A 16,865-nucleotide genomic window follows, 5' to 3' on the forward strand; every position below is an offset into this window, starting at 1 on the left:
ACCTCCTCTGTAATGCTGCCTCCTCAATCCTGCGGTAAGCTTCATTAAGTGACGACGTAATCTCCTCAGTGGTGGCTGCAAGGATCAAACAGTGGGTTAGGATACCTAGAAGCAAAACAAGTTTATTGTGAAAGGGTGCAGAATATGAAATGTAGGTGCAAAAAAATAGGGAGTTGCCATGTGGAGGCAACTCCAGTTGCCAGGTGTAGTGCACTGTAGTTGCCATGTGGCAACAACTACAGTTGCCACATGGGTTGAACTGTAGTTGCCATGTTGCAACGACTCTAGTTGCCATGTGCTTGGCGGATGGAATTGCAACATGGCAACAAACTGTAGGTGACATGGTGCAGCAACTCCAGTTGCCATGTGCATCAGATGAGATTTGCCATCACCAGTGAGAAACCAAAAAAAGCTTGTGACAAGCGTCTAAAAAAATGTAGAAAACAAAATGATAAACACACAAAAAATGTACCTTGCACTATCGGCTCTGCAAACTTCACAGCCTTCCTCCCACCAGCCATTGGATGCGCCATCATTGGGGCCATGCCTGCCGGGAAAGCAAAGGCAACTGGCATAGGATCTTGCACCACTGGTTCATCTTGACTGCGATCGATGCCAAGGCTACAATTCGGTGGGGTGAAGGCCATTGGGTGCCTCTCCTCCCTACCAGCCGGATCGCGAGGAAGTTGCTTCGCAGAATCCAGGGGTGACAGATCAACAAACATTTCTGCCTCATCTTCTGTAGTATCATCAGGCTTATTAGTAGGGCGGGGCGTGCTGCCAACGGTATCAACCGCAACTTTCTTGCCAATCTTCGTGTTTGGGCTGTATGGGACACCAATGTTGACTAGGAGCTTAGAAGTGCGCAGATTTAAGCTGGGGTTCTCCACGAAGGGTAAAGACGCAGTCTGCTCCGGACGTTCACCTCCGTCAGTCGTGCCCGGCTTGCCACCTGCATCAGTTGCGCTCCGGACCGTCGTTTTCTCCATAACATTGCTTTTGGCAGGTGGTGGGAACAGTGTGGACGCAGGCACATAAACAGAGTCATCTCTGCTGCTCCTAGCTACAGCTGGTGCGTTGGGTATGTCTGCAGATTGCTTGCGGGGGCTATGCCGCCTAGGTGGAAGACCAGCTCGCGTAACGGTTGCCGTAGCAACCTCTGGACCACCAGAAGCTGGAGCTGTTGTGCCCAGAGTCTCACCTGTGGATGGCATCTCATTATGAATTGTCGCCGCAGCCCCTTCTTTTGTGGATGCAGAAGTGCCACCAACCACACGCTTGGAATCCGTATCAGATGAGCGGGAATCTTCCTTGCTTAGGTTGATATCGGGAGCGTCCACTTCAACACTTGCTGATCCGGTGGCATGGGTCACAGCAGCATCCTTCATTGCCTGCAGAGTAGGCAATATCTCAGCAGTCGTGGCAGATACTGACTCATCACTCCCAGATGTACGGATGCCTATTGTTGTAGCCTGCACATCTGCAACCGGCGGAGATGGTCGGCCGCTTGCATCAGAGCTAGTGGGAACAGTGGACGATGCAGCAGCAGTTTTGTCGACTGGCGCCTCATGAACATCTGAGTTGCCACCTGTTGACAGCTTTGAATGAATGCGTTCGAGTGGGTCTCTAGTGTTCTGCTTGGTCACGCGTGTAGTAGTCTTCTTCACCCTGCAAGAAAAGCACATGAAGAGTATAAAAATTTGAACAAAATAGTTGCCATGGTAGCCATCTTAAAAATGAAAAAATGTGTGATGTGCCAGAGCTGCCATTTGAGAACTAGGTATGGATGAGCACACAAGACAATGTAGGGGGGTGGAAGCCAGTTGAAAGCTGGTAGTTGCCATATAAGTGGAATAAGAATTGCCATGTGGCCTAGTTAGCAGTTTCCATGCAGAACAAGTAGGAGTTGCCATGCAGCAAAAAAAGATCATGAGAAAACAACAGTTGCCATGTGGGACTGATGGCAGTAGCCCATGTGGCAAGCTGGACAGCTGCATTGAAAAGCAGACGGGTAGTTGCCGCATAAATGTATAAACTAAAAAGGTTGTGTATAATCTAGAATGCATCAAGCAAAAATATAGCACTATGACAATGAAAAAACAGGGAGAACCTACTTCTTGACTGTCTTCCTCAAGTCTTCCAACACGACAGAATCTCCAGTGTTGGACGTCGACGTACGAGGAGACGACCTAGTGGAAGGGATGTCACCAGCAGTGGGAGCACCCTTGTTCAATCGGGCAGAAACACGGGTTGGCGTTGGTGCTTGTTTCTTCATAACTGCTCATCCACCAGCTGTCACCTCACTGCACGTAGAAAAATGGCGAAAAAAGGTACCAAGTGTGAGACACAAAAATCATGCCGCGCTTAGCAGACAATGAAAAAAGGGTAGGTCTGTTAAAAATGAGAGACAAACAAAACACTAAAATAGATGTCGAACCTCCTCCTAGCAGATACGGGATCGGTCCTAGACCTCTTGCCAACAGAGCCCTGCCCAACATCCTCTGGAGCCCTGCCCCTCTTTGAGGGCGACACCCCCTTGTCTCTCGCAAATGTCTGTTCAATGACTTTCTCCTGTGGGGGGACATCTGGTGCAGCCTTGTCCTTCTTACCACCTGCACGAACTTCAACATGTTCATCGTCGTCGGTTTCATGTTGCACGTTCTCCATGTCGTCATCATCGTCCTTGTCAAGACCAGCATCCCCATCTAGTTCATCTTGCGTGTCAGGGATCTCCTGGGAGCTGTTGTAGTCGTACCGGCCACGGCAACCAGTTGGCCGATCTATCCGTTCTCCAACAAATGGTGTGAACTGCCTCGCAACCGCGTCGCTGTCAGAGCCATTGAGTGTCGTCCAACCCTCAACCAACTTCCCGAGCAAGCTGGTCATGCCGGAAGCAAACTGCCCAACTAGATGCTCAACAGGTGCCCTCGCCTGCGCACGAAACAAAAGGTAACAGTAACCAACCATATTAGAGTCACGTGCGTAAGAACAAATAACCCAAAACAACCATAGGGATATGTATAAAAAAGAGGAAAACAAATTCAAAAAACAAAATAAACATTCTTGATTACCTCAGCAGGACAAGATGGAGCTGAATGCACATCCATCCACTTGCCAAATTTTTGAGGCGCACCAAACACGTTGTAGTCTATAGCATGCTTGGCCATCAGCTGGAAATCATCAAAAACAACTAAGATGTAAGAGAGAAAATAAGGAACAGTGACTAACAATTCATGTATTGCAAAAAAAGAGGGAGAAATAAGAAGTGTCAACACGAACGGCAGAGTTGCCGTGTGGCGTCAGAAATGGGTGCCATGCGCAGACATCCATGGCTAACAAGGTATTTATCTCTTATTAGCCACAGATGGTTGCCGTATGGGGATTTTTTTCATATGTTATGTAGCATCGAAATTGAAGAATGTCGTGCAAGAAAGGAGGTAGAACTAACCTGCAGTTTCCCATATTTCGTATCAGTTATCCTGTCTGCGGCAAGCACAACCTTGACAGCATCGTACGTCCACGCAGAAACAACAAACTTATGTGGAGGCGGCGGGCCTCCTATACCAGTAAAGTCGACGGTGGACAGATCAAGACGATCAATGTACATGAGCTGGTATACAATTAAAAATAAAATATTTCAGTTGCCAGCATGCTATGTTGAAAAAGAAGCTAATGTAGAGTCCTTCAGTCATCAAGTTGAAGGGGAAAAAATGGAAGGGAAAAGATTTGCCATCTATCTGTGTTAGTTGCCATCATGTTGTGCTGGCAGTTGCCATCTTGTTATGCTGCTAGTTGCCATCCTGTTATGCTGGTAGTTGCCACAAGCTCAACATCATAGTTGCCATGCAGATTGTATAAACAGAGAGTGGATGTATGAAAATGAACACTTTTTTGTGTTGTTGAAAAAATGCTATTGCCTTGTAGGCAGCAACCACGGATGCCATGGATCAAAAAGAAGTCACTTGCATATGTAAACAAATCACATAAACAATGAAAACAAAGGGGTGCCATACATGATCCTGTAAGGTTCACACTTATCAACAACTGACATGTTGATTTGGGAAAACATTCAACCGTGGTAAGAGTAATTGCAAAAGAGTAGGGAAAAAATACCATTAAGTGCAGGCGATAGCCCTTCTGGTACATCTTGTTTGAGAATGCATCATGCAGGAAGTCCGCGATGAATTTACACCAATTCATGTTCTTCACGTCTTTCAGCTTCGCCTGCACAACACAAATTTCAGGACAAAAAGTTGCCGCATCAACATTCAAATGAAAAGCATCAAAAAACTGGTAGTGAGTCGCTTCCAGATGACATCAGAATCAAAAGATTGAAGGAAGAAAGAAGTAGAGAGAGAGCATTCACCAGGATGGGGAAGCACTTATTGCTTGAGCGAAGAGATGTGGTAGGCGCAAAAACAGCTAAGATCAGATACATGAGGAGCTTCATCTTAAAAACCTCACCATGGGTTTTCATGCCCTCCAGCGAATTTGCCAGCAAAGTCGTGTTCGGCATTGATGCCATCCCAGGAAACAAACGGGCGAACAAGGCTTCCTCGATCTTGTTATTCACCTCATACGGGACTTTGATTTCTCTACGGGGCACACCCAAAGTGCAGAACACGGATTCCTCGTCCAAAGGCAGTCTTCCACGTCCCGGAATCACAAATTCCCTGGAGTCAGGATCATAAATCTCACCGAGCCAGTCGCATACAGGGTTCACTAGATTCTTGCACCGAACATCCATCAGAGCCTGCATCCCCATCTCACCGGCAGCTCCCTTCTGCTCGTCAGTAAATCCCTCGGTCAATATAGTCAGGCGTTCTTGCGAAGCCCTATTGCGATAATGTTTCTTCTTTTGCATAACAGAAAAAGGAACATTTGTTGCCATGTTTCAATGTCGTGAAAGTTTAGTTTCTAACGCAATATTGCAAAGTCAATGTGACATTAAAACATATGGGGGGTGGAAAGTGACCTCATCGCCATCTTTTGTCCGACCAGTCGCGCGATTCTGTTGCGGTAACTCCATGAAGTCATTATCATCGTCTTGATGGTCGCCGCCAGCCATTGTGCTAAGGTAAGAACAAAACACACGTTAGGTTGAAATGAAAACACAGCCGACAGATACAGAAAAGAAACACATAAAGTAAATATTCACTTGATATCTTCTATGAACAAAAAATGAAAACTCTAATGGTTGCCCCAAAGTTAAGCATCTGAAGAGGGCAGTAATTGCCATGTGCTGAACATGCACAAAAAGGCAGAAAAAAAATCAAAGTGGAAAAGTAAATTGCGGAAGCATGGCAACTGGACGTGTATGAGCTTCTGAAGGAAGCAGTTGCCAGCTAGCAGAATCTACTTGCCATATTGGCTCAATTGAAAGTGGCAAAATGAGGCAGATCATAGGAACACCCAACCACCCCCACCCCCCTAGGATTGCCCAACATGAAATGTGGCAACTAAACACATTGGCTTCATAAAAAATGTACAAGTTGCCATGTTAGCACAAGGCACTCCAAAAAAGGCAGACATCTTCCATTGCGCAAACATATAATGTGGCAACTCACACCCTGGCCTCATATAAAAATGAGTTGCCATGTATTCACAAGCAAATGTACTAGGTTCAAGTTGCCATGTTAATGCAAGGCACTTCAAAAAAAGAGACAACTTCCACTACACAACATGTAATGTGGCAATTCACACCCTGGACTCATATAAAAAATGAGTTGCCATGTAATACAGTCAACAATAGTGAATTTGCCATTATCCTGCCTATGACATGGCAACAACCATAGTGTGTTCACAAAATTAGTTGCCACATGGAAGAGCATAGTTGTGGCAACTGACTCGGTTGATCAGGAAATTAGTTGCCATCAGTGAAAAAAGTTGTTGAAAATGCCATGGCTGCCATTATCTTACACTTTGAAATGCACCTAACTAGATCTAGGGTTCATTCGCAACTATCATACCCTGAAATTTAACAACAAAAAACAACCTACACTGATGGCCATAGCATTTCGAGGCAAAACATAACTAACATCTACAAAAATCGCCCGCTCAATCGCAAGGCAAACCCGGATGTGGCTGCGGACAGGCCAAGCCACACCGGCATTACTGCCACCGCGGCGGCGACGAAACTGTGCAATGCCACCCTAAACGGCAAGCACGGGACTCCACCGTCGACGGGGACGCCGAAGCACCGCGAATCCGCCGGAATCTCGAGAAAACTCAAGTGGAAATTGACCACAGTGAGAGGGGGCGGAAATCGCAGGCAGGAATGTGAGTGTGGGATGGAGCATTACCTTCAAACTGCGGCTCTCCGGCGACGACGCTCCGGTCCGGCGAGCCCCACCGACGGCCGCGAATGCGGTCGACTCTTCCACCGCTGCCGCCACCTTCTCCTCTCGGTTTCTCCTCAATCGAATGCAAGTGGTCTGGATAGTGGGTTTGGGGAGTAATGAATGGGGAGGGGAGTAAATGAACCGCGAGATGGGGGGCGAAGTGGCGAGACGTGGGAGCCGGCAACCGTAGTCGGGCGCGGCGTGCGGGCGCGATGGCAGTTCCACCGCACGCCCCCGACTGGCAACCGTTGACCTCAGAGAGAAACCCGGCGTGCGGACGAACTCCTTACACGCCACACACACGACTTGTCCTATGTGGCACATAAAATCAGTCTTTTCATGCCAAGATTCATGCAAAAGGCACTGTACGACGATCGACGCATGTGGGCGAGTTGGATAACGCTCACACGTGTGGGCGTTATCTTTTCGATTCCCTTTAGCGTGGGGAACTGCTCGAGTTGCTCCGCGGATGCTCTCACCCAATTCTTGACTTCTTCCCAGCCTTCAGATCTCCGAGGAGCCAAACGGACGGCCCTGATTTCACGCAAGCACTCCTGTCCACGCCAACCCGATGGAAGCCGATCCCCAAAACTGAAGCAGAGAACCCGATCGGAGCAATCATGGACGCCCTCACCCGCCTCCACCGGTCGCTCGCCGGCGGCGACGACGAAGAGTGGCAGGAGGACGACATCCTCGGTGATACCGAAGGCCTCTGCTCTCTCTCCCCTCTCCAGGTAAAGCAGACCCCTCCGAGAACCCTCGACCGCAGCAGCTGTTTCTACTTTCTTGGTCCTTGTCGATCTGATGTGTTCTGCTTGTTTTGCCTGGTTCAGCGGCTCTACGCCTTCGCGGCTTGCTTGGTTGCTGGACTCGCCCTCATGATGCTGGTACGTTGCTGTAATTTCCGCCTATGATCTGTCGCCCGCACAGCTTTTGCTGTAGTTGACTGCAGGTGAATAATTAGCCATGTTGGCTGCCCGTGCTCTGCTGACGCTATTTTCAGCAATTGGATCCTATACATTGAGGGATTAAGAACTATAGTTAAGAGTTGTGCTTACTGTGTTATTTCCGGCAATGCCTGATGCTATTCCTTCCAAATATTAAATATGTCATTCAGACATTTAGGATTAACAAAGCTGCAAGTCAGAAAGAAATGTATCACATGCGTAAATGCCTATTTCAGCATTAAGAACTTTAGTTAATCCAACACTGATTTCATTGCTGGATTTTCCCTTCCCGGTAAGCTCGTGTCACATTTAACCTGTCGGTGCCTGTGAGCCCTTCCCGGTAAGCTCATGTCACATTTAACCTGTCGCCTGTCGGTGCTAGTGAACTACTGAACTGATGTTTTGCCTTCTCTTAGTTGGAGCTTAAGGTTTCAAATGCAATGCTTATGCGAAATTTGTTCTGATTTGGTTTTGGATGACCAAGACAAATGTTAATTCACCTAATTCCATTAGGGTGTAGACATTGGATCATTAGGCTTTAAACTTATAGTACAGTTTACTGGCAATTCTAAACTCTTTAGCAGAAGTTAGTTGCAGCAAGTAAAACTTGTCTAAATGTAAATTCTTCTTATGATTTAGTACTTACCTTTCATTTTATTTTGCAGTCACTTATTGTTTTCGCTAGACCTATCAAATTTGCTCTCTTGTTTACATTTGGAAACATAATGGCAGTTGGCAGGTGATTACACAGATTTTAACTCATGGGCTTTCTGTTTATATTTGTAATCCTCCCTATATCGGTGTCTCTATTTATATAACTGCAGTAAATTTTTCAAGTGAATCATATGATCCTGTCAAATGCCAGTTTGATACATATGTTCAGCTCATGCATTAGCTCTACTTAACTTTCTTCTTGAATATTCACCTGTTGCAATATGTTGATTTCAACCTTTGTTTGGCAGCACAGTCTTTGTAATGGGGGTAAATAAACAATTGAGGATGATGCTTGACCCAGTTCGTGTTTATGCAACGGCTATTTATGTTGGATGTGCTGTTTTTGCTCTGATTTTCGCTCTTTTGGTTAGTAATCTCTAAACCCTTAGTTCATTTTATGGCTTTATTCCTGTAAGGAAATAACCTAGTTGAATGAACAGCTATCAAAACCCAACAGATAACTGCGTGTTCTGACTCTGGTCTATGTGCAGATTCATGACAAGCTGCTAACATTGATTGCAATCATATGTGAGATATGTGCGCTCTTCTGGTAAGTTGCCTTTGCTACAAATAGCAGACTTACTGACTTGTTAATCCTTAACTATCACATTGTAATGTCACTTGAAAAGTTGCAAATATGCCTGAATTGAGGCATGATGTACCTCAATTAGACCAAGGGAAGATACAAGACTACGAAAATACTTGCTTGTTTTGCTTGTAGAAAAAGTACATGACACTTGTATTTTGATACTTATTACTGTGCTAAGTGAGGCAACGTCTAGAATGTCGTTCTGCTGCATGCACTAGGATAATCTGAACACCTGTCAATACTTTTCAAGCATATAGCATGGATACAGTTAATTATGTGCAGTCATTTGATCCTTGAGTGCTATCATGCACCGAATGTGTGTTTAGAGGACCATTAGCAAAACTGAGATTAGCTTTATACTTCAAGATGACAGAAAACTGTTATGTCCTCTTGCATTTTCAGGAATTGATTTCAGGCTGTCCTCATTTTTGTCGTTTTGTCCTTTGTATCTCTTCACCCAAGTTATTTAAGTCATTGTATATGTGTAGCATGGTCAGTTCCAGCCATGTCAAATTGTCGAAAAAGCAATACCTGGAATTCGAAATAGAGCTACACCTCAAACTTGCTTATTATTTTAGATTGGAGTGGTGGGAGCACAAATACACCAGTGGATGATATGCAGTTGGCCCAATCCTTCAATGCACTCTGTTATACATAGGCCTCGACTATGTCTTTTGATAACGTACTTTCTTGTACAGTTGGACCTACATAGCTATACAAGTATACAACTGTAAAGAGCACATACCTAAAAATGCTAAGAGTACCAAATAACGATGCTATATTAGTAGCCCATAACCATGAGTGGTCACAGCATCATCTCTGTATAAACGTTGCATGTGCAAACCTGGAGTAAGCAATGACTGGCTATTAGCTCCGCAGGGCTGTTGAAAGTGCTGTACACAATGGTGCAGGCAGCAGATAAGGGTGAGTAATCAATAGCCAAACCTTTTGTCGAGAGTAAGTACTAATAAGTAGTGCTTCAAGGATCCGGAAGCAGAAATGCAACTGGAGTTACCAGCTAAACTGGCATGTATGATCGTGTGGCCGTCGCGTTTTCGTTGCTGAATCATGGCATGCAGTTCTCATGTGTCCTTGGAACTGCTTCTTCTTGTAATCAATGTCCAGCAGCAGCGTGTAGTAGGATATGGTATCTCAGTTTGAACCAAAGGGAAAATATGACATAATGCTATATTTGAACACAGAGCTTCATTGGATTGGACCATGCAATGATGCAAACTTTGATATAGCACTTAAAAATGTGTAGCGGTGAACGTAGGTGCGGGGGTTTTTGGACACTGTAAAATCTCCAACCAATAAAACAGTGCACTGATTGTATCTCTATTTCCTGTTCTTTCCCCTTTCAGTCAACTGACAGAATTACCTAGTTTCAGAAGAATAATAAGGCAGAATTACCTGACCATGCTTCCCTTGCAGGTATAGCTTGAGCTACATCCCTTTCGCTCGACGGATTGTTTCCAACCTGATGGTGAAGCTGTGCGACACTGAGCTATGATGTTACTTTGGCGCCTGATGGTCATTGTCAACATGCTCCGGCGCCTGAAATTGGAGATCTGTTCGTCTCCACCGCTCCTGCAGTGCATGTATTCCACTCATTTCCCCTTTTGTTGATGAATGATGGACGGATCAAGCTCCGTATAGTGCATAGATGCAACACGAGCAACACTTTATTTGTGCAGCTCACAACTCCCTTCTGTAACCCTTGATTCCATTTGTTCCTTCAAATCAGATTCTATGTAAATTTGTTGCTGCAAAAACTCAGCTGAATCAGATTCCATTTGTTTACCTGTCCATTTTGACAGTATCTTTGCTCTGTACTTGCATTCCACAGCTGCAGACATTTCCACTTACTCCTGAACTTTTCATCCCCCTCTTGCAGAAGAAGCTGGATACCCTTCGCTCCTGTCCACTGGCCTGCGGGGCCCACCAGAACGGACGTCGCGGCGGGCCCACACGCCAGTGAACCGGTGGGACGGCACGCGTGGACTCTCTGCTTCAGTTCTCCCAGCCATTTTCAAATTTCGAAACCCGTGTCGCTCGCCTCCACCTATATATGCGATCGTCGCTGCTCCTCCTCCCCCCACACGCAGCAGCAGCGCACGGCACCTCGCCTCCGCCTCCCAGTCCCAGGCGCTGCATGGGCAAGGCCTTCTCCCTCCTGCGCCCGGAGCCACAGACGCAGGGAGAGCCGGGGGAGGGGATGGCGATGGAGCTGAGGAAGCGCCCGCGGCCGCGGCGCCTCGACCCCGACTTCGTCTCGTCGCCGCCGCCCACGCCGCCCAGGAAGCGGCCGCGGAAGCAGGACGCGGAGAGGAAGCAGCCACGGCGGCCCGCGGCGGCGAAGAGGCAGCCAGCGCCGAGCAAGAGGGCCAGGTGCGCGCAGCAGGGCATCGGGAGCCCCGTCGCCGGGCTCCAGCCTTCCAGGTGCTGCAGGATCGTGGCGCCGCTGTCGCGCGTCTCCTTCATCCCCCGCTCTCGCGTCCCCTTCAACTGGTAAGCTGCTGTTCCCCGCTCCCTCTCTCTCTGCTCTCTCTCCCGGTGCATGCGTGCGTGCGGGTCTGTCGATTTGAATTTCCCCGTGGTGGCGGACTTAATTGGACTGCGCTTCGAATCGATTCGAGTTCCTAGTTTGAATCCTCTGGTCATGAAGTGTGCGTGTGTGGTTCTGGAACTTGGTGCATCGGGTCGGAGGGAGGGAATTGGGCTTGAGCGTTTGTGTGATGAATCCGTGCAAATTACCTTCTGAATTGCGTATTGAATTGGTTTGAATTCTGCTGCTGTGAATCGAGCTTGGCATTAAAGCGATCACAACTTAACCCCGTTTGCAGTGTGTGTTGCTGTTTGAATCCTCTGGACGTAGTAGACTGGAGCTTGGAGATTATTCGAATTTCTGTTGCGTTGGATGTGTTTGGTGTAAGAACTGGTGCGCTGCGCCCTCGAAATTCCGGGCTTAGTGTTCCCAATTAGGAATGCAGAGTCGCTGGGCATAGCTTCGTGTGTTTGAATTGATTCGGGTACGGTTCTGCTGGTGGTTTTGAAGCAGTAGGTGTTCGATTTGGCCCAACGCGCCCTCTGCATTGCTGTTTGTGGTCGCAGCTTGGGTGTACTGCCGTGTCATTTTGCTTTTTGGGTTCGAATTCAAATTCCCTGGAGCCAAGTGCTTGCTGACCAATGTATAATGCCTGACGTATGAACCGATTACTTGTGATTCCGATGCTTCAGGGATTCTACTGTGATCGGAGTGCTGTTTTCGTGCTTTGTGTTGTGAACTTGTGATTCAGGAATTCGTTATCTATCTGTTCTGTGATTTGTGCTGCAGGTTTGGAATCTGAATACTCTCGTCGTGTTGTTTGGTGCAGGTATGAGCCGGACATCTGGACGGAGGTGGCCAAGCACCTGCACGGCGCTGACCTGCTGAGGCTCTCCGCCACCTGCCTCTGGTTCTTCCGCCTCCTCTACGAGGACTCCATCTGGCGCTACGCCTTCCTCCGCGACCTCTCGCTCCACACCAACGATCCCAAGATGCTCAGGCTCCTCCAGGTTCCCCGCCCGTTCCACCGCTCCTGGCGCCTCCTCTACGCCACCGCCTTCGGTACGCACCAAGTCTTCGGTGTGCTTCTTCCTCCCCCCACTGACACCAGTCGCACGTACTGACATGCTTGCTCCTCTGTCCTCTGTTTCTTTCAGACGATACCCATGCATACTGCTTCCGTCAGCCCGAGAAGCACATTGGTGAGCACAGCACAGCGGCGTCCTGACTCCCGAAATCCTCTCCCGGCCTGTTTCTTGCTGTTTTACTGTGATGTGGTTACCTGACGCTTGGTGTGGTGCAGAGTGGTTTCGCATTGGTGGATTCCTGATGGACACGCCGAAGCTGCTGCTGACGGCGAAGCTGGCACTGCCACCGTGGAGGCCGATCCTGGATGATGGCCCGGAGATCTCCATCGGATTCATGGGAGCCTGCTTGCTCACCAACGTCCGCCCCGGGATCTGGATCGCTGGTACATGCATACATCATGATCATGTGCCCTTCTTCTCGGCCATTCCTGGCTCACTTGCTGGTCTTGTTAAAATGCCTGACATTCCTCATTGTTCTTTGGTCCTCTTGAATGCTGCAGATATGAACATGGTGCGATGCCCCGTGTGCAACCTCAACAAGTGCGAAGGTGATGATGCTAGGCTGGTGTTTGTTCTTGGTCCTGCCATTGTGGTGCTTGTTTCTGAATTTGGTTTGGGTTGGAACAACCTGTGGTACAGGGACGATGCAGGTTCTGGACGCGCGGCACTGCGAGCTGTACCTGGAGAACAAGTTCAGGGATGGGACCTGGGAGTATGAGGACCTCGGCAGTCACTTCAGCAATGAGAAGCTGGATACTGCCGCTGCTGCCATCTTCAACTACGACTACATCGATTCCCCATGTGTCAAAAGTTTGTTCCTGAACTATTCATCCATTCCAGCACTTCATTACTCGTGCGTGATTGCCTGGATATGAGGATGACACTCACGCTGACTGTGGGCCTGTGGCATGGTTTGTGCAGATATTCTCAACTCCAAGTCTTGGATCCGGGATCGCACCAACCTGCTGCCCAAGGGATGCTTCACCCCGGTCGCTGTCGCCCTCAGCAGCAACCTCAAGCCCAACGAAGGTATGTCTAGTTCTGGCAAGATCATGACCTGAAGTAACGCATTTATCTGCCTGGAGTCTAGTTCTGACATGAATCTTTGCTATGACGCGTGTGTGTGTCTCCCATGACAGGGTTGCTGTCGAGGTTCCAGGCGATGCGGGACATGTCGAGGGGCGGGCAGATCGTGTCTGTCAGGATCACGCAGCAGCTCCTGTGATTCGTTCGTGCTTGGTTCATCTCTGGCTGGGTTCCTTGATGCCGCGTTGTGGAAATGTGTTAATGCCTGGTATTTAGTTTGCTCTGATGCTAGTGCTGACAGGGGGATAGTCACAAAGGAAGGGGTACAGCGGGGTAGATAAATTCCATCGCAAAAAAAAGAGAGAAGTAGAGTAATTAAATCGGCGTTTAGAAAACGAAAATAGGAAATTGCACAAATGGAGCGGGCTCTCTGTTGTTTGTTTTGTCGGTCAATGTTTAATGCAGTATGTTTGTACTTCGTCGAAGAGCTGCGCAATTTTTTGAGCATATATATAAATATATATAGCACCATGTGGATTATTCGAGCTTACCTTGGTATTGGTATGTACTGGGTTTACTCTGTTTACTTGGCTGGCTTGCTGCTTCTGTATCTACCGTGTGGATAATGGAATGGATGCACAGCATTAGAGTTCTTCAGACATGGGTAACATGGCACTGGTGAACTCTAGATGCTAGTTATTTCTAGCAGTGTTTTTTTCCCATGCACTATTAGATCATGATTGACACAACTCGAACAATATCTGAAAGAAAAAGAAAAAAAGGAAAACTCTTTTGCTTATGTATTTTGTCCACTCATTGTTGTTTTCGTTCAAATTTCTTGTGTGCCAGATGGGCATAATACTAGCTGTGAAACAGATGGGCATTAGTGGTCTGTTTATGGCCAATCGATCTTGTGGGCTTCTTCGTACCCTGAGATCCTTCCTTGTTGGCAAAATGCATTTCCCACAAGACCTATATTTCTCCTTTCGTAGCAGCCTTGCAATGTGTAAATCGAACCAGTGGAATGGAGTTGGTTTGGTATACGGCTACGCAAACGCAATGCAGAACAGATAGCTAGCAACCTGAAAGCAGAAGCAGCGCAGACGTGGTGCAGCAAGGATCACTGGTAATTTTTCTTCCTTGGATGGAAAGGCGCACACTAGAATCGATCTCCTGCCATTCATACGCAGTGGAGCTCTAAGCTGGTTGTTGGGTTGAGAGCTTCAAGTTCTGAAAGTCTGAACTCGCAGCTGCAGACTGCCGATGTCTCCATCTGGGCTTGGCAATTCCGGAAGGCGCAAACTTATCACACCAAATCGGCTCGTTCCCCCGGTCCTCTTCGCCAGCGCCAGATGCTGCTAATCTGGAGCCCGAAATGCTGCACACATTCCGGTTACCACTCACGTGGTTAGGCAAATCAGCAATAGCACCCACCTCTGTCTGCATGCACCTGGAGCTTAGAGGCCAGGCTCAGAAGAGTAGCTGTGATCTACTTGTTCCGCGACCCAGCCAGCCTAATCCTCTCCATGGTCTCTGCTACTCCATTGGACTAGTAGGAATCCCGCACATGATGCAATGGACGGCCTACTCCGGTCCAAGCTCAAGTACAAGATAATGATCCTGGTCATGATAAACCGTATTTTTAGTCGCCTTTCCACCCCACGGCGTCTCCTCTCCCGTAGAAACGTAGTCATCCACGAACCCTATGCGCATGTCACCGCCCACAAAACTCCATGCAACACCCACTTTGATGAAGTGCCATCACACATGCTCCTCTCTTTTCTTTCTGAATAACAAGTGATATAGTAGTACAAATGTTGGCCAAGTTGTAGTATTGCGGTACGCAGCATGTGCCGACTTTGCTTTGATGTGATTAGTTTTGGTCTGTGCAGTGGTAATAATAATCTGTGTCAACTTGCAAGTGCTAACTGTTGAAGGCCATTTTGACCCCTAAGCTCTTGTAGCAAATGCTGTCCATTGGGCAGTGCAACCTACTCCTCGCGTACTATATTCTAGTTACGTTTCCTTCCAACCCTTGTCCTTGCGCGGCTGGCTGTGCCGTTATATAGACGCCATGGCTGTCCCCACCAGGCGGCCATTGGCACTGCTCATCTATTCTAGGTTTCTAGCCCTCTCTCGCTCTCTCTTTCCCCAGCTCTGCTCACGGCAAAGCACAGCCACAAGTTCGCAAGCCAGCACACGGCAAGCAGCAGAGAGACGAGAGAAAATGGGCAACGCTCTGCCGTGCTTGGTCGACCAGGGCGTGAAGGCTCTGCCGGCGGCGGCGAAGCCCAGGCGGAGGATGTACTCGCTCAAGCTTCTCATGAGGGTCCTCCACAGGATGAAGAGGACGCCGCGCGGCAACAAGATTGGCGGCAAGTCCTCTCCGGAATCTGATTCTGAAGTAGGTGGAGCTGGCGTGAAGAGTGTCAAGGCCAGCCACGGCAAGGCCTCCCCGAGACGAGCGGCGGCGGGTGGTGGTGGCGGCCAGAGGAAGGGCGTCGTGAGGGTGAAGGTGCTCCTCAGCAAGGAGGAGGCGGCGCGGCTGCTGTCGCTGACCGTGGGGGGCCAGAAGACGGCGGCGCAGATCGTGGCCGAGATCAAGAGGATGGAGGCCCGCCGCGCCGCCGCCAATGCTGCCGCGGCGGCCGGGTGGCGGCCCGCGCTGGCGAGCATCCCCGAGGAGTTGTCGTAGGTGCACCGGGCACCGTGCACGTACGTGTGTTATGTAGCTTCGCGTGTCCGAGAGAGAGGGAGAGAGCGAGAAGGGAGGAGGGAGATTTGGGTTGAGAGGCGAGCAGGCGACACCGGCAGCTCCCCCTCCCATGCATCATCCGTACGCTGATGCTGGTGTGTGTGTATATAGCAGCTTCCCTATTTTGAAGCTTCTCTTCTGCTCCCCCCATGCTGTTCATCCCGATCGCTTGTACTGCTCCCTCGATCACCATCCCAAAGAAATGGAATGAAATTTCGTTTTCTTCATAAATCATTCGTGCTAATCCATGTGTCTTTTCTTCTTTTTTTAGTTAGTTGTGTGTTTTCTTCTAGCAAAGATAATAATGGACATTGTTTCAGATAACTAGCTAGCAAATTAACTATCTGGCCTTTCTCTGTCAGCACGCACTGACAGAATTGGCTACGTACGTACTGGAAACCATTTTTCTAAATGGATGATCGACGCAGACGGTGTCCTGCTCTACGCATCACAACACATACACATTTTGTTCACATCTGCACTCCCGAACTCCCATCGCTCGCTCTACGTGATATTTTTTCAGAAAACAATGTAGAGGAAGCTGGCGATATCGATGGAGGTTGCTGCTCCGAAGGTGGATCATTTGTTGGTTGCGATATGGAAAACTTAATAATGCAGCGGCCGGATGGGTTTTTGTCCTGGAACGTAACTCGTGCGACGGATTGGTTGGGTGGGGAGCTTGATTGGCGGGCGCCCCATGTGCAGTGGTTGTTCTTCTCTCTCTGCTAGGCCTAGGCGGTACGTGGTGGGTTTTGATGACTGAATCGGTTGCATAGAAAACCCAACAAATCCTCTCTTTTTTTGAGAAAAATAAAACAATCAACCAATCCTTTCTTCTTCTTCTCCTTCCAAATTGC

At 48.3% G+C, this 16,865-nt stretch overlaps 3 protein-coding genes across 4 annotated transcripts; all 3 read left to right on the forward strand.

The window, feature by feature from the left end:
- Positions 1-6,841: 6,841 nt before the first annotated feature.
- On the forward strand, positions 6,842-10,835 carry LOC123077782 (vesicle transport protein SFT2B). 2 transcript variants are annotated; one of them, XR_006436822.1, is made up of 7 exons: positions 6,842-7,075; positions 7,175-7,228; positions 7,954-8,027; positions 8,251-8,368; positions 8,494-8,552; positions 10,026-10,192; positions 10,489-10,835. XR_006436822.1 is itself a non-coding variant. In XM_044500107.1 (6 exons), exons 1-6 carry the CDS (start codon positions 6,962-6,964, stop codon positions 10,102-10,104), a joined length of 498 nt encoding a protein of 165 aa, XP_044356042.1. In that variant the 5' UTR covers positions 6,842-6,961; the 3' UTR covers positions 10,105-10,402. The 2 variants fall into 2 exon arrangements, 1 of the variants encoding a protein (XP_044356042.1); XM_044500107.1 differs by lacking the exon at positions 10,489-10,835 and having other exon boundaries at positions 10,026-10,402.
- LOC123077780 (probable F-box protein At3g61730) lies at positions 10,663-13,863 on the forward strand. The gene is made up of 8 exons (XM_044500105.1): positions 10,663-11,102; positions 11,969-12,201; positions 12,297-12,341; positions 12,443-12,610; positions 12,728-12,775; positions 12,867-13,037; positions 13,149-13,256; positions 13,367-13,863. The coding sequence occupies exons 1-8, from the start codon at positions 10,663-10,665 to the stop codon at positions 13,450-13,452; spliced, it is 1,299 nt and encodes a 432-aa protein (XP_044356040.1). The 3' UTR covers positions 13,453-13,863.
- A 1,471-nt stretch (positions 13,864-15,334) lies between these two features.
- On the forward strand, positions 15,335-16,231 carry LOC123077781 (uncharacterized). The gene has a single exon (XM_044500106.1). It carries the CDS (start codon positions 15,481-15,483, stop codon positions 15,946-15,948), a length of 468 nt encoding a protein of 155 aa, XP_044356041.1. The 5' UTR covers positions 15,335-15,480; the 3' UTR covers positions 15,949-16,231.
- The last annotated feature ends 634 nt before the right edge of the window (positions 16,232-16,865 follow it).

The sequence above is a fragment of the Triticum aestivum genome, chromosome 3D, assembly GCF_018294505.1.
Source record: "Triticum aestivum cultivar Chinese Spring chromosome 3D, IWGSC CS RefSeq v2.1, whole genome shotgun sequence".
NCBI lineage: Eukaryota > Viridiplantae > Streptophyta > Magnoliopsida > Poales > Poaceae > Triticum > Triticum aestivum.

What these genes read in the sequence shown, in the direction of transcription:
- LOC123077782 (XM_044500107.1), top strand. Translation starts at nt 6,962, where the DNA reads ATGGACGCCCTCACCCGCCTCCACCGGTCGCTCGCCGGCGGCGACGAC. An exon ending in AACATAATGGCAGTTGGCAG is followed by an intron (nt 8,028 to 8,250) that starts GTGATTACACAG and finishes TTTGTTTGGCAG; the next exon opens with CACAGTCTTTGTAATGGGGG. An exon ending in CTCTGATTTTCGCTCTTTTG is followed by an intron (nt 8,369 to 8,493) that starts GTTAGTAATCTC and finishes GTCTATGTGCAG; the next exon opens with ATTCATGACAAGCTGCTAAC.
- LOC123077780 (XM_044500105.1), top strand. Translation starts at nt 10,663, where the DNA reads ATGCGATCGTCGCTGCTCCTCCTCCCCCCACACGCAGCAGCAGCGCAC. An exon ending in TCTCGCGTCCCCTTCAACTG is followed by an intron (nt 11,103 to 11,968) that starts GTAAGCTGCTGT and finishes TGTTTGGTGCAG; the next exon opens with GTATGAGCCGGACATCTGGA. An exon ending in CAACCTCAACAAGTGCGAAG is followed by an intron (nt 12,776 to 12,866) that starts GTGATGATGCTA and finishes CCTGTGGTACAG; the next exon opens with GGACGATGCAGGTTCTGGAC.
- LOC123077781 (XM_044500106.1), top strand. Translation starts at nt 15,481, where the DNA reads ATGGGCAACGCTCTGCCGTGCTTGGTCGACCAGGGCGTGAAGGCTCTG.